Here is a 27,902-nt window from a genome sequence, read left to right as displayed (position 1 = left end):
TTGTCAGCACCATAGGGAATGTATGGGGAATAGTATGGAGAATATGCATTTCAAACTGTGTGAGTGTTGTTGGTGGTAGTGACTGATGTTTCCACAACCTGTGCAGAAGTCATTATCAGAGTCAAGTGAATAGTTGTTGTCAGTAGAATGTTCTTACAATGTTACCCCCGGGTTCAAGCCATTTACTGCGATATGCATACTGCATGATAATCGAGTGTAAAGGCCAAGGGGTCCAGAATCTTTGAATAATGATGTTTTTATGGCATATGGAGTATCTTAAGTGTTTCATTGTTTTAAAACACAGATCTCTAGATTCTAGTTGGCATGGAAACTGTGCTCACTATCAAACTCTTCAGTTTGGAAGAGAAAAACCCAGTAAGCATCTCTTTATTACATGACTGGTACTAAATATCATTTGGTAAGAAATTATTCTTCTGAATCAATGGCCTATTTTTTTTTTAAGATTAAGAAGTACTTCTGTCTGTATCTTGTTTGTCAAATTAACTTGGGTAGCTTTTTCAGCCTGGTGATGTCTAGAATATTTGAAGTATTTTCCTCTTTGGAGGTGGGCTCTGGAGTAGGAGGTGGTGCCTTACACCCTTGGAATGTTTCAGAATTCAAGAGGCCAGAATCACTACTGGAAATTCCTTTTGTTTTCCTGGCCTTAGTTAGCCCATCAGGATGTTTAGGAGCTAAGCAGTACTTTCCCAAGTACTGCTGGGTAGCCATGGATAAGTTATTCCAAGTATAGTCCATGGGAGATCGAGAAATATCACTGTCAAAAGTAACAGCTCTTTGGCGGCTGTGGCTTTTGCCATGACTGTTGATTTGTTGAAGCTCCTGTTGTTGATCATCAGTTAGGTATTTGAAGTCTGCTTCACTGAAAACTTCATCAAGTGTGTCATCAACAGATAGTGACAAGTAGTTAATGCGAGGATGATCTGGTATAATGCTCAGTGATGCTGATCTGTGGAATGGCCACTGTTTGGGGAAAGTGCTTACATGGTTCCTGAATATTAAAAAAGAAAGTTGACTATTATCATTTGACTATGTTGTCTTGAGGGCTTGACAAACCAACATGGCAATGTGAAGTAAACTGAGATGGACTTGTGTATTCCATCCAGGAGGAAATACAGTTACTGTAGTGGTAGTGACTTTGTGGGGCTGAAACTGTGCTAAGCTACTTTGCAGGTTATTCTAGAAAATAATTACAATAACAGTAAAAGCAGTTTACATGTCACATAATTATTACACTAAAACACATCGAGAGAAGATCCTTACTCTGTAGGTCCATCTTTAGTTCCAGGAGGTGAGGCCTTCAACTTTTCCAACTCCCCCACTGTTGCCATAACAACTTCTTCTCGTGTGGCATAATAAGGTGTGGCAGGTTCTTTGAGATCAGATTTCTGAGAAGAGTCTTCTGGGGTGTGGTCTTCTTGAACTTGATGATCAAGAATGTTCTTGACTTGGTCCTAAATGAAGTGGAGAGATTTGAACTGTAATCCCCTCACATTCTAACATCATCATGCCTAGTCTACATACTGTTCTCTTTACATTCCCTAAGGTGCTGATGACAAGGATTTGTTTAAGAATCAGGAACTTCTTTTAGTTGATGATAACTGCCTCCCAGTTAGCTCAATGGATAGAGCGCTGGAATGATGTGCGGGAGGTTGAGAGTTCGAGCCCCGGCCAGACCAACATTCAAGGTCTTAAAATAATTGAGAAGAATATGCTGCCTTTCTATAACATCAAGAAATGATTTTGATATTCTAGTCTTCTCGGATAGGGACGAATAAATGGAGGTCCCGTCTCCTGCAGGGTTAGGGGTAGGAGATGTTAATTTCCCATGCATGAGATTACTGTGTGATGGATGTCCTCCCCTGGGGTGGGATAGGTGGGTTGTTGTCTTGCGTTTCATACATGAGCCTCTGGCTTGGGCAATATGGGTAACCACGCCCCACGTAAAGACATTAAACTTCACGATTACGATTATGATGATCATATCCTTTATTCTCGTGAGGAAGTACAATTTAGTATAAATGGACATTAAATTCCTTGAATACCCACAGAATGTGTTAATCTATGACAAGAACACATCTGAAATGTGTACTTACCAGTAGGTTGTCATAGAACTGACGTTCATTTCTTTGTAACAGCCTATCATGATTGGATTCCCCATCGTCATCATCATTCCCTCCACCTTGTTCCTGATCTTGAAATTGTGATTTAAATTCTTTCTGTCTCTGTTCCATTAGAATACTTGCACTTTCACCTACAGTAGTATTGAAAAAGACATTCAAATCCCTTTAGTCATATTCATCTCTACCAGTTCATCTCTACCAGTTCTCCTCTACCAGTTCATCTCTACCAGTTCCTCTCTACCAGTTCCTCTGTACCAGTTCCTCTCTACCAGTTCCTCTCTACCAGTTCCTCTCTACCAGTTCCTCTGTACCAGTTCCTCTCTACCAGTTCATCTCTACCAGTTCCTCTCTACCAGTTCCTCCCTACCAGTTCATCTCTACCAGTTCCTCTGCACCAGTTCCTCTCCACCAGTTCCTCTCTACCAGTTTATCTCTACCAGTTCATCTCTACCAGTTCACCCCTACCAGTTCCTCTCTACCAGTTCCTCTCTGCCAGTTCCTCTCTACCAGTTCCTCTCTACCAGTTCATCTCTACCAGTTCATCTCTACCAGTTCCTCTCTACCAGTTCCTCTCTACCAGTTCCTCTCTACCAGTTCCTCTCCACCAGTTCCTCTCTACCAGTTCATCTCTACCAGTTCATCTCTACCAGTTCATCCCTACCAGTTCCTCTCTACCAGTTCCTCTCTGCCAGTTCCTCTCTACCAGTTCCTCTCTACCAGTTCCTCTCTACCAGTTCATCTCTACCAGTTCCTCTCTACCAGTTCCTCTCTACCAGTTCCTCTCCACCAGTTCATCCCTACCAGTTCATCTCTACCAGTTCATCTCCACCAGTTCCTCTCTACCAGTTCATCTCTACCAGTTCCTCTCTACCAGTTCCTCTCTACCAGTTTATCTCTACCAATTCATCTCTACCAGTTCATCTCTACCAGTTCAACTCTACCAGTTCATCTCCCTAACATAGCCTCAGACACGCTTTTTGTGTTGGAGATTCTACTGCCAAAAAACATGTGTGAGGTAGTTACTGATTTTTTCTGGTTTTATGCTTACACTCACCTAACATAGGACTTGTGAGACTTGTTTCCATGCCTCCTCCTTCAGTGCAAGCATTAGAACTGGGGCTAGTCACACCTGAAGGACTATCAACAAAGCTTGGGATGTCCACAGCATGAAGAGAAGAAGCTAATGTTTGACTAGGGTCATCAATCTCTATCACCTGATTTGCTAATTCATCAGGATTGGTAGACCTGTGTAACTGTTTAGAGTTTGGCTGGCCTGCCTGCAAGTTCATCTCACTGACAAATTCACTTGAAGTTGACAAAGCTCTGAAGTTGAAATGCAAATGGATAATTTCAAAAAAAAAAGAATTGAAAGTCAAGGCTAATGCAATTCTTGATGAGATAGGGTAAGGTATCACCAAAGCACAAAGGTAAAAAAAAAAAAAGAAAACCCTCGGTACTTGTTTTGACTTTGCACATCCAATGTAAGATTAAGTAAGAGCTTAGAGAAAGTATGGACTTAAATCTAAAACTAACAAAGAGATTTGAGAAATAATTCCAGAATGAAGACTGGATCAAACTTATTTCAAACTGCAATACAAAGTTATTCCAGCTCCAAATCATTAAGCACCAAGTGTTACGTTGGGATGGAAAGATTCATTTAGCAAGGTGTTGTAACAGAAAATTTTTGAGAAAATGTAAGTTCCGAAATATAGAAATTTCCACAGGAGAATGTAAAGAGGACTCTGTTCACAAACCTTCTATTCTGATTCAAGTCCTTTTCCTTTATTGGTGATGTAGCAGCTGATCTCTTGCTGTTAAACTTCACAGGTGTTCCAAGTAGCAGACTTGCACCAGTGTTTGTACATGCTGTAACCATTGAGATGGGAGAGGGGTCAGGTGATCTGTTGTTGCCATAACAACTTTCCAAATGAGGAGATCTGGGAGGAGTGAGTAATGCATTGGGAGCAGGAAGAAGTTGAGCATTTTGTTGCTGCAGTAGAAGCTTGATCTAAGGAATAAAGAAGAACAAGCAATGTTGTTTAATCTTATTGCAATAACTTCAGCTGCATACATCACCAAAGTTTCCTCAGTTAGCATTTGCCTTGACCCTTCAAGTTTGTGGAAGTGATTAGAATGTTATATGTGCTTCTCACAATTTAATTTAACATAATTTATATAGCGCTAACTCCACTAATTGACCAAAGCGCTATTGACCAATTTGAACATATTATCCAGCAAATGGTTGGAGAGAAAAGATGAACTGGTTAGCAGCAAAAGGGAGAATTAGAATCAGATCTTGAGAATATTACATTGTGTTCTGGTGTTCTTTGACACACCCAGTTTTGGATGACAAGACTTGCTAAGATGGAGACCTGATGGAGATCTGCACAACTAGATACATGAAAGCTTTGTGGTGCAGTTTGTCAGTGTTTTACTGATGTCAAAGAGTAGGCAATCAGGTTTTCAGAGTAAACTACACTACTAGACAATGTAACATTGATTTGGCTTCTGTAAAAATAAAACCTGCTCAATCTTTGCTTTCCCAAGATCTCAATAGCAATTCTCCTCACTGTCTGTCAAACAATTCTTTTGATGTTTGTCTCAACAGTTTGGTTATGGAACAAGAAATAATCCCCTTGTTGATATTTTCCTTATTCTCATCACTTGTCTGCTTGATATTGTATCAATTTTGTTAGGAGAAATTATGTCTTGGTCAGTCATTTAGATGCGTAAGAGGTTCTAGAACAGATGCGTAAGAGGTTCTAGAACAGATGCGTAAGAGGTTCTAGAGTTCCGTTTAAATCGCGCGAGGTCGCAGAAGACTTCACCCTCGCTGTAGCTGGTTACATCTGCACACATAATTTTAGGTCTTTACTGTTTTAATAGCTTTTCCTATTTAGTAATGCTTATTTTTTTCTTTTCTCATATATTGTAATCAGTCCTCTATCGTGAACATTAATATTAATTCTTTTAAAAATTTGGAAATAATTAGATCTAGTGTTTAAAATTGTAAATAATATTGCTATCATTATTATTAAACGAAGTGGGCCAATTTTTATCATAATTTTTGTAAATACTTTTAGTGATTATAGTGAATAAAGGTTTTGTTATTAAAAAATTCCAAGCCTTTAGTAACAGTTTTGTACCTGTTCTTGAAGTTCTCTTAGCTGAGCTTCTTGTCTCATAAGAAGCTGGTAAGGATCAGGGAGGAGTGACCCTTCTGCTGATGTAGAACTCTCCATTCTTTTCTTTGTGGTAACATTTCCTACAACCTGCACATCTTCCTTAAATAATTGTTGATGCTTTTGGATGTCAGGGTTTTCTTCATTAGCTTCTGATGTCTGCCTTTCTTTCTCCTGAGGTTGCAGGTGCACAATCTCACTTGACACAGAACCTGAAGTAAAGTCTTTAAAAACTTGTTCTCCGTTGTCTGGAGAACGAAAAATAATACTTCTCTGTTCTTGTACATTTCCCGGCACTGTTTCTTCATATTCATCCACAACAAGACCAGTATTTTCTTCCCTGAGCAATTCATTATTTACACAGCTTGTACCCTTTTGAGAATGACATGAAAACAAATTGCCATGTGTGGGGGTGCTTTCCTCTTTAATTTGAAGTTGTAGTTCCGTTTCACCCATACTTTGATTCAAAGTTCCATCTAGGGTTTCTCCTTCATAAACTGTCTCCAAACAAGGCTTTTGAATTTGGTGTACTGATGTTGGATTGTTACTGTTATCTGCTGGTCTAATAGATGGCAAGTCAAACTTTGTTTCTTTGTTTCCTTCAGCTTTGTGCTTTGGAGAAACCTTACACTGTCCTGTAAAACTGTGCAAGTTTTCCTTGTCTGCACTTTTTGAGCCTTTAGGTTTGGCTACCATGAAATGATTTGTGCTGTCTGTGTGTTTAACTTTCCCTAATTCAATTTTCTGAACAACATCCACTTGCTTAGAGAATACTTGTTTTCCATCTCTTTTAGACTTGACAGTTGCAGTGTCTGGAAGAGCATGCTGAGGTCTCTGATGTGCATGATGTACTGCACTAGTTACCCTCTGAGTGGAAACTGATTGAACCATGCCTTGGGATAGCTTACTTTTCTGAGGTAATTGTGGATGAATTTGTTTTTGCTTCAGTACCCTTGATTGAGTTTGATTTGGAGCTAATATTGGCCTCAATGGTTCTCTTGATGGTGAATTCTGAGTATCAGAAGATTTCACTGCTCTGCTGTTCTTTGTAGCTGGGTTTTTCGCTTTTAATAGGCCTGCAGAACTGATTCTATTTGTATGATTATTTTCTTGGTCTTGTTGACTCTGAGATTTTGGATGATGCACATGTTTTGGATTGGGTAGAATTTTCTGATATGCAAAGCCCTGTTCTGGAGTATCAACTGTAGCCTGCTCATCGAAGCTCAGAGACAAAGATGTCTTAGCTACTTCTGGAAGCACAAGCTGTGATCAAAGATTAAAAAGACATTAACTTCAAACCTGTTTCCTTTAAGCTATAATTAATGCAAGTGTTTACTCGACGTTAAATGTTCTACACTCACAATCATGACCCCTCAACAACTGTTTTTTGCCCTTGAGTGACTGTTAAGCATGTAGCTTTAATCAAACATCTCACCTGGAAGTTTTGAGGATGAGGAGATGGAGAGGGTCTGGGAACTGGAGTGAATTCCTCTTCCTCAGGCCCTTTCTGCATTGGAGGGACAGGTTGGTTTCTGGAAGAAAGATCTTCATCTCCACCTAACCTGGTAATTAAACCACATGTTAGAAATAAAAAATGAAAATGCACTTGTCAAACTGACTCACTATAAATTTACACGTCATCCATTACCAGTCAAGAGTTTACTACAGTGGAACCCTGAATTAACGATCCTTGCTATAACGATATTCCCGGTACAACAATAAATATGCTATGTCCCAGCAAAAAGTTACAGTAAAATGTATGGGACAGAACCTTGTCTCGATATAACGATAACTCGATACAAGGATCTAATTCCACTGCTCCCTTGGGTATATCGTTATATCCGGGTTCCACTGTATAATTATTTAAAAGGCCATTGAACAGTTGTGTACTTCATAGCCAAGCCTTTGATTGGGAGGGATGCCGAAAGTGATCTTGTTATGATAGAGACCAGTATCTAGTTGGCATAATAACAAAGTAATTTAGATTTGAAAAGCAGCAATGCTTGTATCATAACAAGGTCACCCTTAGCTTCTCTCCTGTTCAAAGGCTTGGCATTGAAGCACACAACTGAAAAATGGACTATAGACCACTTTCATAAATGGCTGCTGGATTAATATTCTTTTGTTTAAATTTAATTTAGCCCTACTGGCCTCGTTCTCCAGTACAAAATTCAAAAGAATACATTATCTCAAGCGAGGCCAGAAGGGCTAATTTAGAGTTAAGCAAAAGAACATTAGTCCGGCAGCCATTTATGAAAGTGGTCTCTTACCCTACGCAGTGTTCAACAAGTGCTGAAGAATAAATCTCACCTGATGGTACAAATCTGAATTGACTGTCAAAAATATGCTGTAATTGCATTGTTTCAACCATTCACAGTTACCTCATTGTTCTTTGTTCTTTCTCCCAGTCATTCACGGCTTGCTCAAAAAGACTTCTTCCCAGTCCCTCAGGGGCTGGAAACAGCTCAAAGCACAATGGCTCAGTAGAACTGGAACCAAGTGGCTGAAAGAAGATACAAGGTGTTTGTTTCACTACCGACTAAAATTAAAAACACACTACAGGGAAAACAAGAGTTTAAAAAGCTCCAAACTTTCTATAACTTTTGTTTTAGATACAGCTGTATGCTTAAGTTTATGAAAATCTGAAACAATCATCCCATTTTGTACTTACTGTTTCCAAGTGTAAGTTTTCATAGCAACTGTAGAACTCAAACATTTTCTCTTCAGATCTCCCCTGTACATCAGAGCAGAAATGCAAAGAAGATATGTTATCATTTCTGTCTGTCTAAGGCAATATAATTTAATTTTGTGTAAAAAATCATGTTTAGAAAATCATGTGTTCCCTATCAGTTGTTGTCTTTTATGAAATTTGGAGGAATTAGACATGTGTTTTAAAACTTTTCAAAGAATGGAAAAGATATTAAGACATGAAGCGGTTAAGAAATTCAGGAAAACAGAGCAATTGATGCACTACTAAGATCAACGCCAGAAATGCAGACTGAAGTTTGACACAATGAGTTGCTCTAAATTTCAGGAGGTCTACATGTATGACTCAAGGGTACTCTTTTACCAGTATTAAACCTAATTTACCTGATCTTGTCGGCATTCCCAGAACTCTGGTGTACTCTTCACAGGTGAATACAACAGAAGTAGGAAGGAATTTGGAGGGGCAAACACCCTAAGGAACAAGAAACCAGCAGACTTATTATAGGGTCTGTACACTTTTTCAGAAACAAATTTGAGGGACTTTTCCAGGAGTCAGATTTACTTTTCCAGGACTCCAAATTTCATCTTAAACTATTCCATTCCCAAGATTTCAAATAAATCAATTCTCCTTACATTTCACAAACATTTCTTATAATGTAAATTCTGAAAACATTGATTCATTATTGGTTGATTTATAAATAAGCAGATTTCCAGAACTTTCCAGGACCTGAAGTTTTTTCCCAGGACTTTCTAATCCTGGAAATGTCAAATGTCAAAAGCTACTTCCAGGACTTTCCAGGTTTTCCAGGAACCTTACAGACTCAGTAATTACCTTGAAGGTGAGGGCTATTGAATTCTCTTCCTTATATCATACACTGTTAACTAAAGGTGTTTGCTTACTGATCAGAGATTGGTAAATTCCACAGCTATTAAACATTATTGGTGATATTGTCAGGAAAGATTAGACGACAGTCACTCACAAGGGTTAAAAGGGGCAATGAAATCCCTTCTTACTAAAGACCTACCTTTGCTGAAGAGCTGCTGAGTGGAGAAAACGCAGACAACAGGCCCATATAAAAGGATGATGAATGTTGTAAATTCCACTCACCCAACTGAAACAAGTTATTGAATGGAACTGCTCAATTTATTTTTCCTTTGAAAATTAAAATCAAGTGCTTGCATGAAATCATGTAGAACAGGGATAAAAATTTAAAAAGATTGATCAATACAGCTACACTTATGTACATGTTGTCCTGACAGTGGCTAGATGTGGAGCATGAGATGTTATTTTGTCGAAAATTATTATGTAACTATACATGTCTAGGTTTCAAAAGATGGAAATATTTATCATCTAAAAATCAACATACATTCCAAGAAGTGGTAAAGAAACTGCCTTTGGATCAGATTCAAGCAGCAACAGTAATTTCCTGGTGTGATCCATGGTCAAATATCTGAAAGTAACAAGAAATGTATTACATAACAAAAAGACAGATATGACACACCAATATCAAACAGTAAAAAAGAGGCAGCAATAATTAATATATATCCTCTAATAATATGACTGGATGATGATTATCGACACAATTTTACTGACCCACATTTCGGTACACCTTGAACCTCACTAAGTCTTAGTGGACCTGACAAATTTCTGGCCAGTGCTGTTGGAATGATGGGTACAGCTACTACAGGAGTGGCACATATTTTTGTTCCCATGGCAATGGCACCACCTAAAGTTGAAGAACAAATTCTAGAAAGGTATCTACTATGAGATGAAAGCAGCCCTGGGCACATATACAGCTATCTTATTTTAGCACAGAAATTTAACAAATACAGTGGAATCCTGATTTCTCAAACCTCCCGATATCTTGATCAACCAAACCTTGTTTCCCTTGGATTTGCTTTACTTGTAATTTCACCCCCAATTTCTCGAACACCTAATTTCTCGAACCAATTTGTGTTTCCCCTGGAGGTTCGAGAAATCGGGATTCCACTGTACTGGAAACTATGTCATTGACAGTAAATGTGCTAACATGTCAACACTGCTGCACCATGAAAAATCTTAAAAGGATTCAGCAAGATTCTTAAAACCTTTCTAAAGTTTCAGTCATAATCTTTACAAAGTTTGATCTTGAAAATGAATCTTTGAGGGTTGGAGGGGACATAAGCTATGAGGTATGAGCTAGAAAATTCCTGGAGAGCAATTCAGAAGAGTATCAAAGATCTCTGTACATCCTTTCCCAGGCAAAACCATCTTCAGATTTTTTTGTATAGGTAAACACATGATTTCGAGTGCAATTGGAATAAATAAGCACGAGTAAATTTTTTCAAAGACTAACAAAATTGCATGAGCCTGTAGGGTGAGTGCAATTTGTGGTCTTTGAAAAAAATTTACAAGACAGTGCTTATTTATTCCAAATTGCATGAGAAAAATCATGTGATTATGTATTAATAATATACATGAAAAAATACGAGGTAGCTTAATAATTATGCAGAAGAAAAGCTTGTGCATCACATGCAAAAATAATTTATTCAAACCCTGCAAGTGACATTGACCTTGACATTGACCAATCATTCTGACCAATCAGAATGTCTGGTTTGTTACTTTCTTTGCACTGAATTAACCCTCTTCTGCACTGAATTAACTCTCTTCTACACTGAATTACCTAAAAACTGCATTTATCTTAACCAATCAGAACTGAGTAATTTTTTTCATGTATATTATTAAGATCTGTAAAGGATCCTTTATAAAACCCTTCACCTCCTAAACATGTACACCTTCTCACAATGTCACTACTTTGTTCATTGAAAATATGACAGCAATAACAGGGCTGTGCTCTAGCAGCGCCTGGTGGCCCCTGGCGCCTCACTTTTTCTCTTGGGCGACTCAGGAATCTTAGTTTTTCATAAAAAGCATATGCTGGGCACTCTGGATTTCACAGTTTCAGAGCACTGGGCTCCCTTCAATTTTTTCTTAGAGCAGCCGTGAATAAAAATACACTTTTCAGCTAGAGTGATATCTCAATATAACATCACCCTCCAATATAACATCACTGATTAACAATAAATTCATAACCGTTAAAAAGGATCAAATTGATATCTTTCAATACTCTCTTAAGGAAACCAGAACAAAATTGACATCATAAATTGAAAAATTCTTAGAAATGATTTGATTTTGCTAAAAGCTGTCAGTGTTATTCTTATACTTACAGTTGACGTTAATTATGATCTCATCATCATCACCGTGTGAATGACAGCAGACCTTCAAGCTCACAAGGTGTGACAGATTCACAGTTTCTTGGCTGCTGATCCTACCAAACTGGACCTGATTTTTAATAAATACTATGAATATATTGGTTTTTTCAATTAGCACCTGGCAAAATTTGCTTTTTAACTCAAACAAAACATCCATCTATTTACTTAGAAATTATTGAAACTATTCTAGGGTTCAAATCAATCTTCCAGGTAAAGCAGTGTTCACTATTTAATTACTTAAAAAGTTGTTAAAATGCGTCATCAAGTCCAATCCAGTGGGTCATCCTCGGTGTAAAAACCTGATGAGGTTTTTTTTTTGTTTCATGAGGTATTGTTTTGCTGTACGCTATTGTTTATAATGTTTTGTTGTCTTTGTTTTACATCACTCGTGAGCTTCACAGGTATTTACACCAAGGATGAGCGAATCTAGCTTATGCGAAACTTTGAAATACATTAAAAATCACTTCTTGTTTATTTATGCACCTGAAATGTTCTCTGAAATTCTTCAGTTGTGTGTGTTACAGAGTTCTCAGCTCCACTCAAACCTTGGATTAACTTGAAAATAAACAAACCAGAAAATGGAACGTCATACTTAATTAATAATCAAATGTACATATATATATTTCACTGCACCTTCCCGTGCTATATCCTGCAAAAAAATAATGAGTTAGAGTGCCTTCAACTTTAGTAGGGAAAACTTTTTTGTGCTATGTTGAAAGTTTACTTTTTACACAATCTATGTAGATCAGTCGGAAGGTAGGGGGGTTAAAAAGCCATTTCACAGTTGTGTACTTAGTTGCCAGGCCATCTATTCAAAGTGAGGCTGAAGATGACTTTATTGTGATAGAGACAATATCTAGTTAGCATGATAACAAAGTAATTTACATTTGAAAAGTAGTAACATTAGCCTTACTCCTGTTCAAAGGCTTGGCAACCAAGCATGCAACTTTAAAATGAACCATTTCTTTACAAAAAGAAATAATGTTGCAGGAAACATGGAAGGTTGTTTGCATATTATATGTAACAACTTACAGTGATTGGCACAATGTGGTCTCCAGGAACAACTGTAGTGGGAACTTTCCTTTTGACTTTTCCAGTACCTGAAACCATCAACAAGATGAAAATTAATTTGGTGGCTTGCATTTAAGTTTATTGAGAATAAATTCAACAAGTACATGAAATGTTTTACTTTCAGGGTAAAAACAACTCAAAATAAAAACAATCAAGATAAAGAAAAAAATCAAGTGATAACCGTACCCTGTTTGATCATGACTTCTCTGCCTGGATCAAATCTGTCCACAGTAACATCAATGCTGTCCTCTTCTGAAATGTTTTATGGAGTTGTAAAAATTAAATGATTAGTAGTATGAAACATCTACACTAATTCCAGTTTAAACAGTCTATTCATCACTTCATTTAGTTTTTTTGTTGTTGTTAGATATGAGTTGTAGAGAGGGATTAATCTCAGTATCTACTAGACAATGACTCACCTACCCCTCCCATAATGCAACAACAGACAACTGATAGCAAGTTAGGGTTGATGATGGGTTAATTAAGGGAAGGGTGGGTACACAGAGACATTTTTTATCTTTTACTCTTTACTTACTTGAGTCAACTGAGACGCTTCCGACAAGGAAACATTCACTGGAAGACTTGTTTTGATTGGCATGTCTGCGAGCCAGATGCAGGGTCTTTTCATTGATATACAACCTCACATTCCTAAGAAATAATAATGATAATAATAATAATAATTTAAACATATTCATACAGGATTGCTGCTTCAGTTTAGGAAAGAAAACTGCTATCAATACAGGTCCTGTTAAAAAAAATAAATAGAAATCAGTTTAGAGTAAATTATAAAATAGTTACAATAAACGAAAGTAAATTCGGACAATAACAAATTCTACGAATTATTAAAAATTATTTAAAATCGTTAAAGATTTTTGCACCTTTATAGAAAAAAAAAAGCACGCTTGGCGGATTCTAATTGAACTTTTTCTAAAATAAGACCATTGTTATTTCTAGTATTGTAGCGGTGAATGTCGCGAATTCTTACATTAAAATAATTAAAAAGAAAGAGATTAACAAGTGTCAAACAAATATTAAAAATGTGGCACCTCACTGTTACTATAGGTGTAACACAAATGTGTTGTTTGCAAGACTCTGGAGAAACAGGGTTAGGTTCCTGGACCATTGTTTTGTCTCCTTAGAAGGGAGAGATACTACTCACTTGGATAAATAAGAATGAATATCATTTCGAGTGGTGGGTAGTAAAAAAATATTAATAGTAATATGATCCTGACAGTTTTACTTCGGTTGAAGAAATTACAGAAAGTGAAACTTGAAAACTGTGAATTATTATGCTATGTTCTGGCATATGCAATGAATCACTGGAGGTCACAGATTTTACCAGGCTTTTAATACCCAGTCACATTTTTTACCCAGTTACATTTTTTACCTTTTTGTTGTAAGATGAAGAGTTTCAGTGTCCCCTTGAGCAGTTCTGTTCCTGTAAGGTTCAAAGAAAACTCTTAATGAATGTTGTTTAGTTGATGGATATACAGGTACATTCTAGAACTTGGTGGAAGAGAAGAAATTTGACCATGGAAGCAGTACCAGGCAGAAATAGTTATGAAAGCATAGTGTGATTGTCCAGGTGAGTGTAGTAGTGAGAAGGACTGTTGTCGGTGGTAGTGACTGACATTTCAACAACCAGTGCGGAAGTCATCCTCAGAGTAAAGTGAATAGTTGTTGTCAGTAGAATGTTCTTAGTCCAGTTCATGTAAAATGATTGGTCAGTTTTGCTGTGATGTTATTGGTTGTAAGACTCAAGTGGTATAAGTCGGTCATGATCAGTCTGTTTCAATCCATTGGTAAAGTAAGGTCGTTCTTTTCGGTTCGTTTGTAATGCTAATGTCATGAATGAGTTGTTTGTATGGAGCCGGTAGTAGTTGACACCTGTACTGTTTAGTTGAGTCTGTTTTAAGTTAGTAAACCTGGTTTCCTCTTCTCTGACAGGCCAAATATACCACCTGCTGGGTTTGGTTTTTCACCACTAAATAGGAATGTGGTCTATTCCATACACACATGTACTTACCACAGTATCGACGGAGTTACAGGGAAATTCAGGGGCTGAAGGGCAACACCATTTCTCTGCATTCTGAAAAGCAATATTATTTAGGAAATCTAAAAATCAATAATTCAGTTTCTGGTTACTCAACTATCTTTTCAAATACAAACAAAAGAGGAATTTTTCCATTCCATCTCAGTAACAAACCTTAAGTAATTCTGTTCTTCGTTGTATTTATCTCTCTTAGAAGGAAAAAATGATGACAGTTGGTCCACTGTTTGCCTGTCCATACACTTGACATTCCTAAAAAATTAGCCGAAATGAATTATTACTGCAAAATTGAAAAATAAAACTTGCGATCGCGAGGGAGATCGAACTGAACTGTATTTTCTCTCCCAGGTTTATGGAGGGCTACTGTTTTCAGGTCCGATTTAAATACAATGCATCACAATGTAATTCTGGCTAAACAACCATGTTTACAATCGATGTCTCCGCAAAACTTTCATCAACTCAGAGATCTAACCGTAAAATGAGGGTATTTAACGATTTGTTTGAATACTGAATGTTTTAGCAGCATTCACTGCAATACCTACAACAAAATACCTCTTTTTCGCTCTCGATCACTGGAAATAAGTCATGTTGATCCTGGCTCAATGAAGACAACAGTACTCGCTTTCTTCTCAAATAAACCGCGCAAACCTTTTACACAAATGTATCGGGTAATTTTATTGGTTCTTTCTGGCCAATGAACAGAGCCTTTAGTTTTTACTAGATTCATGGAGAAACCATGACGTCACAGGTGCCATCTCGTGGTTCGGTTTGATCTGCGTCAGTTTTGCGCAGGGGAGATTATCAATTTTTAGTTCTCAATCAAACATGGTATACTGCACTGCATACAACTGCAACAATGATGGCAAGAAGATGAAGTCGTTGAGTTTTTTCCAGTTTCCTTCTGATGAAAAATACCGCCAGATATGGATAGAGAAAGTCCGTCGCGTCAACTGGGAACCTAACAAGTACTCGAGGTTGTGTTCTGCACATTTCGAACCACACTGTTTCGTACACAACTTCAAACTTTTTGAGTCTCTGGGTCTTCCAAAACCGAAAAAGGCCACTTTGAAGCACGATGCCATTCCTACCATCTTTGATTATGAAGAGAGGACAACAAAACCATCGAACGAGCTAACCTTGTCTCGTAAACGAAAACACGAGAATTCTTCGAGTAATACGCCTTGGAAAGGAAGAAAGGTCCTTGAGGTACGAGCATCATATTAATGTGTATAGTTTTTCTTAATTTAATCGCGGAGTAGAACTCAATTTCTTCTCCAAGCTCATGATTGTATCAGTCATGTTGAACACGCCTCTTTACCTTGCTTCCTTTTTTATTTTTTTTTATTTTTTGGATACATAATTGTATCGTTTTATTCAACTCACTTTGTGTCTCTTTACAATCATGACTCGTGACGTATGACATATCACTTACAAAGTTTTGTTTATGCAAGGTTTCTCTTTCCTGCAGGATTAGTTGCTAGATAGCTATAATAAAACCATGCACAGATTAAAAATAAAATCGGAATTTTTCCCAAAAAGTTTCCCATAGTAATACAATCATGAACTTTCTTTTTGCCTTGTAGGTGATAGATTTCAACTCGCTTCTGGACGACTATTTAAAGGGCCTTCAGTCTGAAGAAGATTTTAGTTCAGCGAATGAAGCCGGTAACAAAACAGGTAAATGGTGGTATCATGTACTGGGAAAATATCTGTATTCTTTAAAAAAGATCCCGTCTATATATTTACATTTTTTCAGTGGGTTTTGTCTCATCATGTGAGGCACATTTACTTCCGGGGAAAGAGTCTTTCCCTGGGGATTACACCTATGATCTTTACGTTGCCTTCACATGAGCTTCGGAAACACTTCTATCTAAACCTTCAACCTTTCAAAGAGATTGGCTTCTAATTTCTCCAGACAAGATCACCCTTGAATCAACTGTGGAGGTCAAGAGAATAAACAAAATGGTTGCCAACTTAAGAATCTCTTGATTATCCAACAAATTCTCTTTGTCATTACCATAGGAGATATAAAGAGTACAGTGAGGAGATTATGGTTTCTGATGTTAGGGCATAAAGGGTTATGCTTTCATCTAGTTAAAAAAATGTTTGTGCAACTTTGTATATGTTCCCTCTTTCCAAAAGACACCTTTTATATTAAATAAAAACAGTTGTCCCGGTTTTGAATAAAGGCTAAAAGTTTCTAAAGAAACTGTGGTGCTTTGTCAGTGGGGATAACAAGGTAATTGGTTATATCAACTAAGTTGCAATAGTAAATTGACCACCGTAACGAATAAAAAAGCTGACGTTTCGAGCGTTAGCCCTTCGTCATTCGCTCTGACGAAGGGCGAACGCTCGAAATGTCAGCTTTTTTATTTGTTACGGTGGCCATTTCACTATTTCAACGTAATTCATATAACCAATTTCCTGGTTTTGACATTTATATCTCTTAGATTAAGATCTCTGCTATGGCTCTGAATTTCTACCGATGAAATTTTTTGTTACTTTTTCAATATTTTCAAGTCTCTTCTTGACTGAAAATTCATCTTTCTTACAGGATCTGATGAGCTGGTGAAGGAGATAATTCCAGGATCTTCACCATGCAAGGTATCAGTACAGTTGACCAGTTCTTCATGTTGTTGTTCAAGTTTGTATCTGGGTCGAATCCAATCTATTTTGCAATTAAAATCAAAGATAACGAATAAAACTTCTATTATGCTCAAAATCAGAGAAAACAATGTAATACCTGAAAAAAAATATAAAAAAAAGATAAAGGCCAGCTTATGATTTGAAAAAATATTGGCCAACAGATTCTTTGCTATTGTGCACAGCTACATTTTGTCATGTGCAGTATCTCAATTGCAATTCTTTTTCAACTGTGGCTACCTTTCATCCCAAGAAGAGACTGGGATCTTGGTTCTCTAAACAGCATCACTGCTGGATCAAATGTTAAGGTCATGATAACAAAGGAAATGATCACCAACCAAAGAAGGTTGGGATTGTTATACAAAATCTCCTTTTCAGCACCATAGGAAATGTATGAAGATCAGAATGGAGAATATAAGCCTACATGTAGCTGTAACCCCCACCCCCCTTTACTAAAGAGCCACAAAGGGGGAATGGAAAGGAGGGAATCCCTCCCCTTGGTTCCTCCTCTGGGAGGAGGGCACTGTTGCATGTAGGCTAGGAGAATTTACATACTGATATTAGAATGTAAAGAGTTAATGCAGTGTGTCCTAACGGGTGCTAATGTGGGGTATTTCTTTGATTCTTACACTTCATTTCTAGTCACTCAGGGCTTGAAAGTGGGATTTTTCTCACTCAATTTTAATGTTCTCAGGGTGGCGATAGGTTTGTTCTGCTCCTGAGTAAGCCATTATCTCCAGATATTTGTGATACTTCCAGTTCACTGTTGTGTGTCCGCTTTGGAAGTGAATATGTTGTCCCAGTGACTCTATGGAAAGAGCAGGTTATAAGGGGAGACTCAGTACCAAGTGAGTAAAAATAAAAAATATTCAAGAAAAAATTGTAAAAGAAAAAAAGAAATTGAGTAAGTCGGCATCACCTAGCTGGCTTATCCTTTTTTCTAGAGCATGAAATTTGTACCTAAGACTTGTTGCTTTCCCTTCCATGGAGGATATGCTAGTCCATTGTTAGTTAACCCCTGTGTAAATAGTTATCAGGTTCTCGTGACAGATCGCTTGTATGAAAACTCCATATATTCCTGAGTTTAAGACACTTAAATTGTTTTATCCTCACTCACAATGCAGTGAACTATCTGTAGTTCAAAAAAGGACCTTCTAAAAATTTTGATTTATAACAAGCATAAGCTATGGGCAATCCATGTTCCACAGATCAATTCTGTGTTCTTAAACTGTCCTGTTGGCTATATTTTATTGAGATGTGGCTAAATGCTTTTAACTCTGTTGGTAGACATCACATTGAGTTCTTGCAACAATTTTTTTTTTAGGGTAGATTATTTGCACGAAACAGATGTAGTTACAGTGGGTTTACCCTCAAGGTTTCTATTTGCAAATAGCTACCAAGGGGCCATCATTCCTGAGTCAACTCTTAAACATGACTAGTAAGAGCTATGAACGAAATGCCAGATAGTAATATTTTTTTTCTCTCTTATATTTGGATTTTTAGAAAGTGACAAACCAGGTGTAGTTGTTGCACAACTGGAAACAACTGATGGCAAGGTCCTGGGGAGCACAAAATTTTTGTACAAGGAGGAAATCTCAACAGGTTTTCAGAAGATTGTCTGCAGTAAAAACTATGGAGGAAAATTAATTAAGGGACTGTCTGATTTTGGAGCAAAAGAAGATCCAGTTACAGTCAATGAGAGTGAGGCAAATCAAGGTAAAGATCTACTTTATCCCATAAGTGATCAAGACAGAATTTCTCCTTACAATATCAATGCAACATCAAGCAGACAAGTGATGAGAATAAAGAAAACTATCAATTAGTGGATTATTGGTTGATTCAATAGCAGATTCTCGTCCAAAAGGAATGAATCAAAGTTAGCGCTAGAAAGAGCTCCAAAATTGCAAATAATTGACTCTTTTTTTTTTTCTTTCCAGATGTAACATCTTTGCATACTTCTGAATCTAGCCTGGCTCTTGCTGGCATTCTTAAAATGATGCTGTACATAGCAGCCAAGCATGATGCCATTGGTTTTGTTGAGGATCTTTTTAGAACAAAGGCTGGAAAAGCAGTAATGAATTCATTCAGTAAAAAGGATCAGCAGGAAGAAACAGCAAACCAATCAAATTTAGAGCAACAGCTCTTTTCTTACCTTGAAAATGTATCAGGAAGGTAATGATCAGTGTTTCCCTGATGTGAATTTTATCATATTGAGGAGAACTTAAACTGTAAGTGACCTATCCTTTTTATTGGTAGAGAACATTCAAAGAAAATTTTAAACAAATTGTTTGATCACCTTTTTTCTGAGGAATCACCTTTAGTTAATGGTCTATTTTTTATTTTTTTCCAGGATAACTGAAGAAGAAGAAAAGAGAAATGCAAAGGTGGCTCCCAAAGTTAGCCAGGTTGTGGAGAAGAAACACCCAAAACCTGTTGTAAAACCAGGTGAGGTCCATAAATCTACATTGCAAGCTCATTTAGCAGCTCATTAGTTATCATCAACCCTTCAACTGCCAAGAGTGATACAACTATAGACTAAATTCTACCAACAGTCTTACCTCTGAATCAAATAGAAAGGTCATGAGAGTAAAGGAAATGATCGCAGGGTCAAAAAAAAAATTCTTGATTGTGAAACAAATTCTCCTTGTTAGTTCTGTATAATATGTACAGAGAATTGTATGGAGAATATGCATTTTGATGTTAGAGTGTAAAGGGTTAGAATAATGACCTGATACAGTTCAGGATTTCGGTTCAATTGTAATTCCCTTCTTGCAAAACACATTTATGAATCCGTACCCCTTACATTTTTTTTTTGGCTAATGGGGTATTTGGTTTCCTCAGAGCTCAAGAAAAAGAAAAATCAGAAGGTACTGAAAACGGTTCCTAAGAATCGAGATAAAACAAAGCTAACGTCCAAGAAACCAATAAATGGAAACGGCTTTGTCACGGGAGGGACTGGTAAGGAAAATCGGCACTTTTCTGTGAAATGAAGATTTTTAGTAATTAGATACCATCGCGTTTGTAGATGCAAGACAAAGAATAGATGTTAAAGCAGAAAAATGTAAGGAAATAAGAGGTTTTACGAGGGACATACTGTTTGTTTCAATTTGTTTGACATATAGGGGTCTCTTGCATGGGAAGATTTTTCAATGCTATGTCAATGATTACCTTTAATTAAAATCATGTATCTCAGTTAGAACGTGCGCTATGATCGGTGAATTTAGCGGGCCGTATTTCACTGTTTGGTCTGCTAAATTCAAAAGTTTGTTTGAATTGTAAGCATCCCCTCTAATTGAACCCAGAGATATAATGGATATCTTACTAACCCTATTTGCTCGATCCCTACTGTAAGTTATGGAGCCTCGTTTTTTTCCGCTCGGATTTATGGCCTGTGCGCTTCGGGCTTGGGTCTTAAATCCAAGCGGAAAAAAACTTTAATTTGTAAAGCATTTTTGCAGCACTCGAATCAGCATTAGAAATCTGAATTATTTTAATAAAGGAAAAACATACCTTATTAATTTTTGTGGTTACTGCCTCCTATAGCAGGCGAAGCCATATACTGTCGCGATGAGTGAGTGAGTGTAATAATAGAATTCCGATCTTGACCCAATATTACCCACTTATTTTTTGTTTTCAAGTATCTTAGTGGTTCGACATTCGCCCTCGATACACAGTTGAGTTCTTTCCTTTAGTGATTTCTGGCTTATAGCCACTAGCACACTTTTTTTTTTTTAGATATAGCCTCCAAGACAAATTCACTGTTGTTGTTGTCCAACATTGCACTTGGAGATTTGAACTCAGAATCAATAGAGAATGGCCTCTCCAGCGATTCATCACTGACTTCGCTGCAAGACACATTGTTGTCGGCGTCTTCCAAGAAAAAGAAGCAGCTTTCATATCAGAGCAACAATGCGAAAAAATTCACGAGAAAACTAGTTCTACTTCCAACCAGTTCAACACGTTTACCATCCCAGAATGCCGCTGTGCACAGGGGTTCTATACAGTTGGAAAATCATATGCCTCCGGAAGAAGTTATGAAGGAAGTGCGAACGGTGTTGCACAATCTTGGGAAGAAAAGGTATGAATGAACAGCAAAGGGAATTTATTCACCATGTACTGGAGTAATTAGCGATTGAAGGAGAAGAAAGTACGCCAGGACTGCATTGATTTTACCTCTCCAAGCACTCTGATTGGTCCAGGAAACGCACGCCACCCTTTAAACCGATGAGAATCAAAACTCTAAACATTTAATACTCAGCTGCTCTCATTTTCAGTTTTCGTTACTTTAGCCAGTTCATAGTTTCTACCAAGATATCTGTCTGGCTCATAACAGCATCAGTGGTGGAAAAGTGTCGTTGTAATCAAGTCGGCATAATTGTTATTGAACCAGTTGAAAGTGGGTATTTTTCTTTTTAAACCGATCACAAGGCATGATGGTTTAGGAGCAAAAAAAATGTAACCTTTTGCACTTCTTTGGATGCTCTGTTGGAAAAACTGCCTTGCGCATTTTATTTTTTAAATTCACCTTCTGGGTTCAAAATTCAAAATTTGATTACTCCCATCCAAAGAAAAAATGCTGTGGTCAACATTACTATTTGAGCGCTTTTGGAAAACTCAAGTCACCCTTGATTCTAGATGTCAGCCATTTTTCTTTTCTTTTCTTCAATATTTCTTAGATTTCGTCTGGCAGCCGCTGACTCTTCAGGCAAGTTGGAATTTTTTAGAGGCACCAAGTGGACCGCAAGGACGCTACGACAAAGAATAAGATTTAACTCAGTTTTGTATGTTGTGCCCTCGGTAAGTACGGGTGAATTGATGTAGGAATTTCAATAACATTTTCCATAAGCCACCTCAGATAGTATAGTAGGCGGTTGTGAGACCTGGGCGAAGTCGAGGTCCATAAAAACGCAATAAAGATCGAGGCTAACATCCAGCCATCTTGACCTCACGCTCGGTTAATAACGCATATTTATTGAAACACCTGCATGATAACATGTTATAGTATGTTGCCAACATGCTATATCCTTTATTAGTATATACTAAAACAGTGGATTGCGTTGAAGGCGCGCTCTGATTGGTTAGTCAAACTCCGAATATCCTTTGCTATTTACCTCCGAGCAACTCGGGAAAAAATGGCGTCCCAGTTTGCATCCGTGGCAAGCGAAGAAATCACTCAAATTAACGACAGTGGTGTATATTATCTCACTGTTTTAGTTTATACTAAAACAGCTATTCACCTCCACTTCGGTTAATAGTTCTTACGTAGTCCACAGGTAACTTAGTAGTTCTAGTCTCTATATACAACGAAGCGTTTCACATGAAAACCCTTTCAGTAAAGGCGGAAGTTGTACTCGATTAGCGTCCCAATCGCCCTCGGTGCCCCAGGGGGAACTGGGACGAGAAGACGCTTATAATTTTAGACTCTTTCGTTGAAGAGAAATGATAATGATGTTAGTGGTTTTTTTCTTTCTCAGAGGTAAAGAGAGCGATCAGACAGACCCGCGGAAGATTGCAGAGGGCTTCAGATAGCTTGGTGCTCTTCAATTCTAATGAACCGGCACTGAGTTCTCGTTGGGATACTTCGTTATCTAGGTGTTTTTACAATCGAAAAATCTTAAGAAAACGTAACATTTACTTTTTTATGAAGAAGTTGAATTCTTAGTGGTCGTCAACTATTTGAGCTGCGTTGTGAATAGACTAGAAAGGCTGTGCGTCCATCAGAAGTACCTGGTAGTTAATAAAACTCGTATTTTTCCAGAATTTGTTGATTATTTTCCGGTCGAGTGGTACAAATGACAGGTGTTGTGTAGTCTGCAAATGCGGCTTTACTTTTCGGGCAATCGCTCTTTCCGAGTTTGAAATTGTCCCTGTTTTGCACACAGGAAGATCTGGTCTGGTTGAGTTTTACTGAAAATAGTGACAGTGTGAAATGACCTTGGTAGAAAAAGCTGGAAAGGGTTCTCACGATCACTTGTTTGACCGTTCATGAAGTAGAGACTTGTATCTTCACCACCACTGAGAACGAGGCAACCTCACTCCCAGGTTTGACGATTGATTTACGCGCGCGAAAAAATGACATCACAAGTGAAATTTGATGTCAAATTAGACTTGGCCCAATGCAAGAACAGTTGTTTTGCAGGTTGAACTTTTTATAAATTAGTTCTTGAGTGAGAAATCGTGTAGTTACCCAGAAAATAGGTGTATTTAAGGACTTTTCACGAAGGTGAGTCATACGAGGTAAGGAACATTCGGAAAAACTTGTTGTGAGCGAGAACTGGAATAGAAGTGCAAGCGTTAAAACTTGCAAGTACATTTCAGAACGATGGTTAGCCGCTGTACGTTTGGTTTGATCGCGTTATGGACCATTTTCATTTTGGCTAAAAGCTTTATCTAAAGGATTTTTTCAGGTGTAGAGTGGCGAGAAAGGGTTATAGCCGCTCACACCACGAAAAACTTTATTCTTCAAACAACACTAGCAACGAAAACACGAGCGATGATGAAGCCGCGGCCGCGGCCCGGGAAGATTAGTTTAACTCTCCAACCCTTTTGTCTATTAACGCCGAAAACATGATAAAGCTAAGATGCGAAGTTGCAAAGTCTCGGATTTGCTACATTTTCGATATTAGTGATCTGTTAAACGCTTTTTTCGTTGTTAAAAGAATATGGAAAATGGTGAATGTTAAGATCGCGTATGGGACAACGAGAAAATTCTGAGTACGAGAGCGCGAAATTTTTTCCTTTATCTTCGCTAAGACGAAAAAACCCTTGTTTTTGTTTTTTGTTTGTCTTTTTTTTTCTGTGTGCATGTTGTTTTTGTTGTTGTTTTGAGCTTGGAATTTTTTCGTCACGCTGACCAGTAAGCCTCAGACTAGTAAACTTCGACTTCATGTGCTCGATCCAGTTCTTCTGTTTCGCGTTCGAAAACAGGGATAGGACGTGTGTGCATGCTCTGCGCGTGCATTTTTTGAGTGAATAACATCACTGCGAGATTGTTACGTCATATTCGACTCTGCTAGACGAAGATCGGTTGTTCATGCAGTTTTGAAAATCAGTTGTTCGGTAACAAATCGGCGTTCTTTTAAAACTTGTGCAGCCAGGAATCAAACCTTCCAAGGTAAGGGAACAAACGCAAAATTTGGCGGTGCAAGAATAAAAAAGGAAAAACAAAACACAGTCTGAATTCTGATCTTTTGAATAGGCAAGTCATGTTTCAAGACTCTGAACTTGACACAGGGGAGCTTAAGCAGAAATGTTTTTGAGACGCAGATAGCTGACGAAAATTAAAAGTTTTTCATTCTTGATATGCTCACCACACCTCTTTATTCAGCAAAGTTTGGTTTAAAATGCTAAAGCAACGACCGCACTATCGAATCATTGGCGTCAAGGTATACCAGAATCAGTTTTATTCTTTTTCCGGTTGCCGTCCTCGTTTCAAGAGTCGTCTCTGCCTAAGTTCTCTGTTATAAAAGTCACGCGGGCGCAGAAAGAATTGTAGGCCTGGGCCTATGGGCTACTGTCCTGTAAGCTGACTACGCCCCCAGCTTGCTTTTTGTTCGCAGACTTTTCGTTTAGTAGTGTCAATTTACAGCCAGTTGTTGTAAATGATAAAATACATTTATAACATCTTAGCTGACGGAGTTTGAAGTTAAGCCTGTTTATCGAAAATGATTTTTCTCTTCGATGATAATTGACTTTTGTTAAACTCTTGTTTCAGAGAATGAATGCGCATAATCCCAACGTGATCATATTTACGAAACAACAAATGGACAGCGTATTGAGAGAGAATGCGTGGCTAAAACACGACAATGCTATGCAGAGAGCTGTCAACGCTGGATTGCGGGAGAGAATTTTAAAATGGGAATTGTACGCGAAGCTCTTAAAACGAGAGCTGGAGAAAAAAGATGAAGAGATAAAGAAGGTAAGAAGCAATTGGCTAAGAAGATTAAAGAATGCGAAGATTTAAACGAGGAACATTCTGCTCCGAGTGTGAGTTTTGAATGCTTATCAGCCCTTGTGAGAAAAACGTTTAAGCCATTAAAGAGCATGAACGGAGATCTTGGTAATTAATTGAATAGTCCCTCAGTGATGAAGGCCCAGTCCTTTTTATTATTTTAAGTTTTTAGTATGGTACAAGGTACAAAGTACTAGGCAAGAGGTTATCAACTATCAACTGTTTATGGTCTCTTGATACAGAGCGAATAAACAATAGGACGCGGGATCCCCTTCGGGATCTACCACAGACCCAACCCCAATAGAGTTTTTGCACAGCAACCATGTTGGATGGCAGGAACAATAGATTATCTTACCCCTGGGAAAAATTTTTCTTTCTTATGCAAAATATTTTCATTGTTTCTGCCATCCAACATGGCTGCTGTGCAAAACCTCTATAGATAAAGAGTGTAAGTTTCTAAAGAAACTTGAAAGTCAGATCATTATAAAACTTCTTACAATCCTAAACCGACTTAGTACTCCTAACAAAAACTAGGTATAGACAATCAACTATATGTAAAGTGATAAAATTACGATTAGATGACGTAATGTTATGAAAACTTTTGAAACTGATGAAAAGCGTAACATGATCACTGAACAACATATTTACCTCCACGACACTTACGAGAGATAATTTTAGAAGACCTTAAGTTGTCTTGGTCAAAACCTAGGATCAGACGGTTTCCTCCCCCGAGGGCAGCCCACCAAGTGGTTTGGAAATTAATGGTGCGATGCAAATGGCTACAGCACCGAGGAGAAGATCTGTCGTCCGTTTTTCGGCGGTCCCTGTTCCAGTGATTGAGAGAGCATTCCCAGAGCTTCGAGGGGACAACCCACTCACCTCAGGTCTTCGGCCCTTTCCTCTTTTCTCATTATCATTGCAGCACATCGCCTTGGATGCCCCTTCCAGGAGAGCAGCTGAAGGTGCCTTCATCTCTTTTGAATCGTCCTTTACTCCCCGAAAGAGACAGGACGTTATCGGGCTTTTATGCCTTCCATCACCTCCAAGTGTGCTACCCGTGAATTCCTCTGAGGCCACCTCTTCTACACTTCAGGAAGACAGCGAAACAGAAAAATCCAGAGTGTCAGCTATTCCCCCTTCACCACTCAAGCTACAGTCACCGTCTTCGGAGCGACACGAAGACATGTCATATCAGCCACCACCCCCCACAGGCGTACAATTTGTTGACAACATCATTAACTCATCAGAGACCTCCCATCCGTCTTCCTCCCTTTCCATGCCGCAAGTTGACGTTTCGATTGATGATGAGGAAGACGCGGAAGAAGGTGACAGTGGAATCACGGAAGGCAGCGAATACAGCACGAAAAAAGTAAGAATGATGGGGAGTATAACTCATATTTTTGTTACTCAGCGAGATGGGTGCCACATTTTTATGCTTTTGCGTTTTTTGGGGGTGAGCGGAGGCAAACGCGAGACGAGGGCGAGAAGCAAGACAAGGGTGAGAGGACGGATGTTGAAGAAAAAAGAAATGAAGCTTTTTTTGTGCTTCTTTCCTCTCATGTGTTTCTTGCTCTCCACGCTTGCCTCGTGCTGGCCATTACTCGCATTGAAAAAGGAACGAAATGACTCCTGTTCTGCGGGTTTATTGGCGGAACTGGGGGATTGGGCCTAGAAGACCACCTCCCCCCACCCTTCACCAGCCCATCAGACCTGTGGGTTTTATCACCGAAATTATTGAAAAGGGAAGATTACATGTTATTACTCAACACGAAGTATCTAAAATAGTATTTAAAATGGAGAATTCTTGTTTGTTTGTTTTTTTTTTTAATCCAAGCTTGGAACTTCACTCTCCGTCTTGAATTGCCCTCCAAGATGTTAATGAGCGTTGCTATTTTCATAACGGGCTCTATATAATGACATAAGCGGCCTCGATTAGACCCTCATAGATTGTGCTAGCAAACGGAGCACATTATACTACCAGCATTACTCGAGTTTTTTTCCAAATTATGCTGAAATCAAAATTTAGCCATTTCCGCTATAAATATGCCAACTTCGTTCCCAGGGCCTTTTCCCTTAGCTGGGGAAGGGGCGGGAAAAGGCCCGCCCCACCCCCAGCTCCACCCCCAACTAAGGGAAAATGCCCTGGGAACGAGGTTGGAAGTATGCTAATTAAAAGAAGACAAATCGCTGTTCTTGTCAATAAAGCATGGTGTCCTCTTTATCCTGAGTTACATATTTGCCACGATGAAACAAAATTAACCACTGCACTTAATTCCAGACTAGAAGCAGTGACTAAACGTGTCAAAATGTACCATGTTCGCATTTTGTGAAAGCGAGAACTGGGACCGATGCAATCTCTACTTCGGCAGAGCCCAGTCCTCAACATGACAAACGACGCAGTACATTTTTTCCCTTAAAATGAAATGAAATTATAGACTGAGCGATGAACCGAATTTGATAGTAATCAATCTTAGAGACCAAACAGGTCTCATCTCTGGTAATTTCCTCGTCAACAAAGCTTAAAATATGCTCGTTTTTCCAAATCATGCCAAAATTATGCTGCTCTTTCCAAATTATGCCAAAAATTATACTAGCACAATCTAGAAGGGCCAAAGGGCCTGGCCTCAACCTTGTTCCCAGCGTCTCTCATCTTCCCCCCCCCCCCCCCCCTGGAGCTCTTGCTAGCGAGTTGTCTTATTGTTTATTTTGAAATTATTGTTGGAATTTTTTTTTTAGCAGAAAAGCCGTTCCAGAAGATTTCTTACTTGGGTGACGAAGTTTGTCTGTTTTGGTTGCTGCAAGGGGCAGGATGAAGAGAAATGAGGAGAAAACGATGTTTTTTTTTTGTTTTGATTTGTTGAGTTTTTTTTTTTTTTTTTTTTTTAAAGGAAAATGACAGGAAAAAA

The 27,902-nt window shown here is 38.3% G+C and overlaps 2 protein-coding genes, 1 long non-coding RNA gene and 1 pseudogene across 3 annotated transcripts in view; 2 read left to right on the top strand and 2 right to left on the bottom strand.

Annotated features, from left to right (window-relative positions):
* LOC148720868 (uncharacterized) overlaps positions 1 to 27,902 on the bottom strand; it is a 222,254-nt gene that overhangs the window by 4,977 nt on the left and 189,375 nt on the right. The gene's annotated exons all lie outside the window — the stretch shown is intronic.
* Positions 320 to 15,041, bottom strand: LOC111338596 (uncharacterized). The gene is made up of 22 exons (XM_088737818.1): positions 14,955 to 15,041; positions 14,559 to 14,654; positions 14,379 to 14,441; positions 13,740 to 13,790; positions 12,888 to 13,000; positions 12,539 to 12,604; positions 12,314 to 12,381; positions 11,765 to 11,836; positions 11,237 to 11,351; positions 9,624 to 9,756; positions 9,397 to 9,480; positions 9,055 to 9,141; positions 8,414 to 8,501; positions 7,995 to 8,057; positions 7,705 to 7,826; positions 6,759 to 6,885; positions 5,288 to 6,586; positions 3,896 to 4,149; positions 3,196 to 3,464; positions 2,115 to 2,272; positions 1,282 to 1,472; positions 320 to 1,009 (listed from the first exon to the last, which is right to left on the bottom strand). The coding sequence occupies exons 2-22, from the start codon at positions 14,639 to 14,641 to the stop codon at positions 496 to 498; spliced, it is 4,020 nt and encodes a 1,339-aa protein (XP_088593944.1). The 5' UTR covers positions 14,642 to 14,654; positions 14,955 to 15,041; the 3' UTR covers positions 320 to 495.
* LOC111338606 (uncharacterized) lies at positions 15,207 to 22,688 on the top strand. The gene is made up of 11 exons (XM_022945109.2): positions 15,207 to 15,608; positions 15,986 to 16,079; positions 16,957 to 17,006; positions 17,740 to 17,893; positions 18,549 to 18,761; positions 18,983 to 19,217; positions 19,396 to 19,490; positions 19,887 to 20,003; positions 20,781 to 21,123; positions 21,722 to 21,842; positions 22,520 to 22,688. Exons 1-11 carry the CDS (start codon positions 15,228 to 15,230, stop codon positions 22,523 to 22,525), a joined length of 1,809 nt encoding a protein of 602 aa, XP_022800844.2. The 5' UTR covers positions 15,207 to 15,227; the 3' UTR covers positions 22,526 to 22,688.
* Positions 24,389 to 27,883, top strand: LOC148720875 (uncharacterized; annotated as a pseudogene).

Source organism: Stylophora pistillata, chromosome 11 (assembly GCF_964205215.1).
Source record: "Stylophora pistillata chromosome 11, jaStyPist1.2, whole genome shotgun sequence".
Classification (NCBI taxonomy): domain Eukaryota; kingdom Metazoa; phylum Cnidaria; class Anthozoa; order Scleractinia; family Pocilloporidae; genus Stylophora; species Stylophora pistillata.
This window is presented reverse-complemented; position numbering and strand designations above follow the sequence as displayed.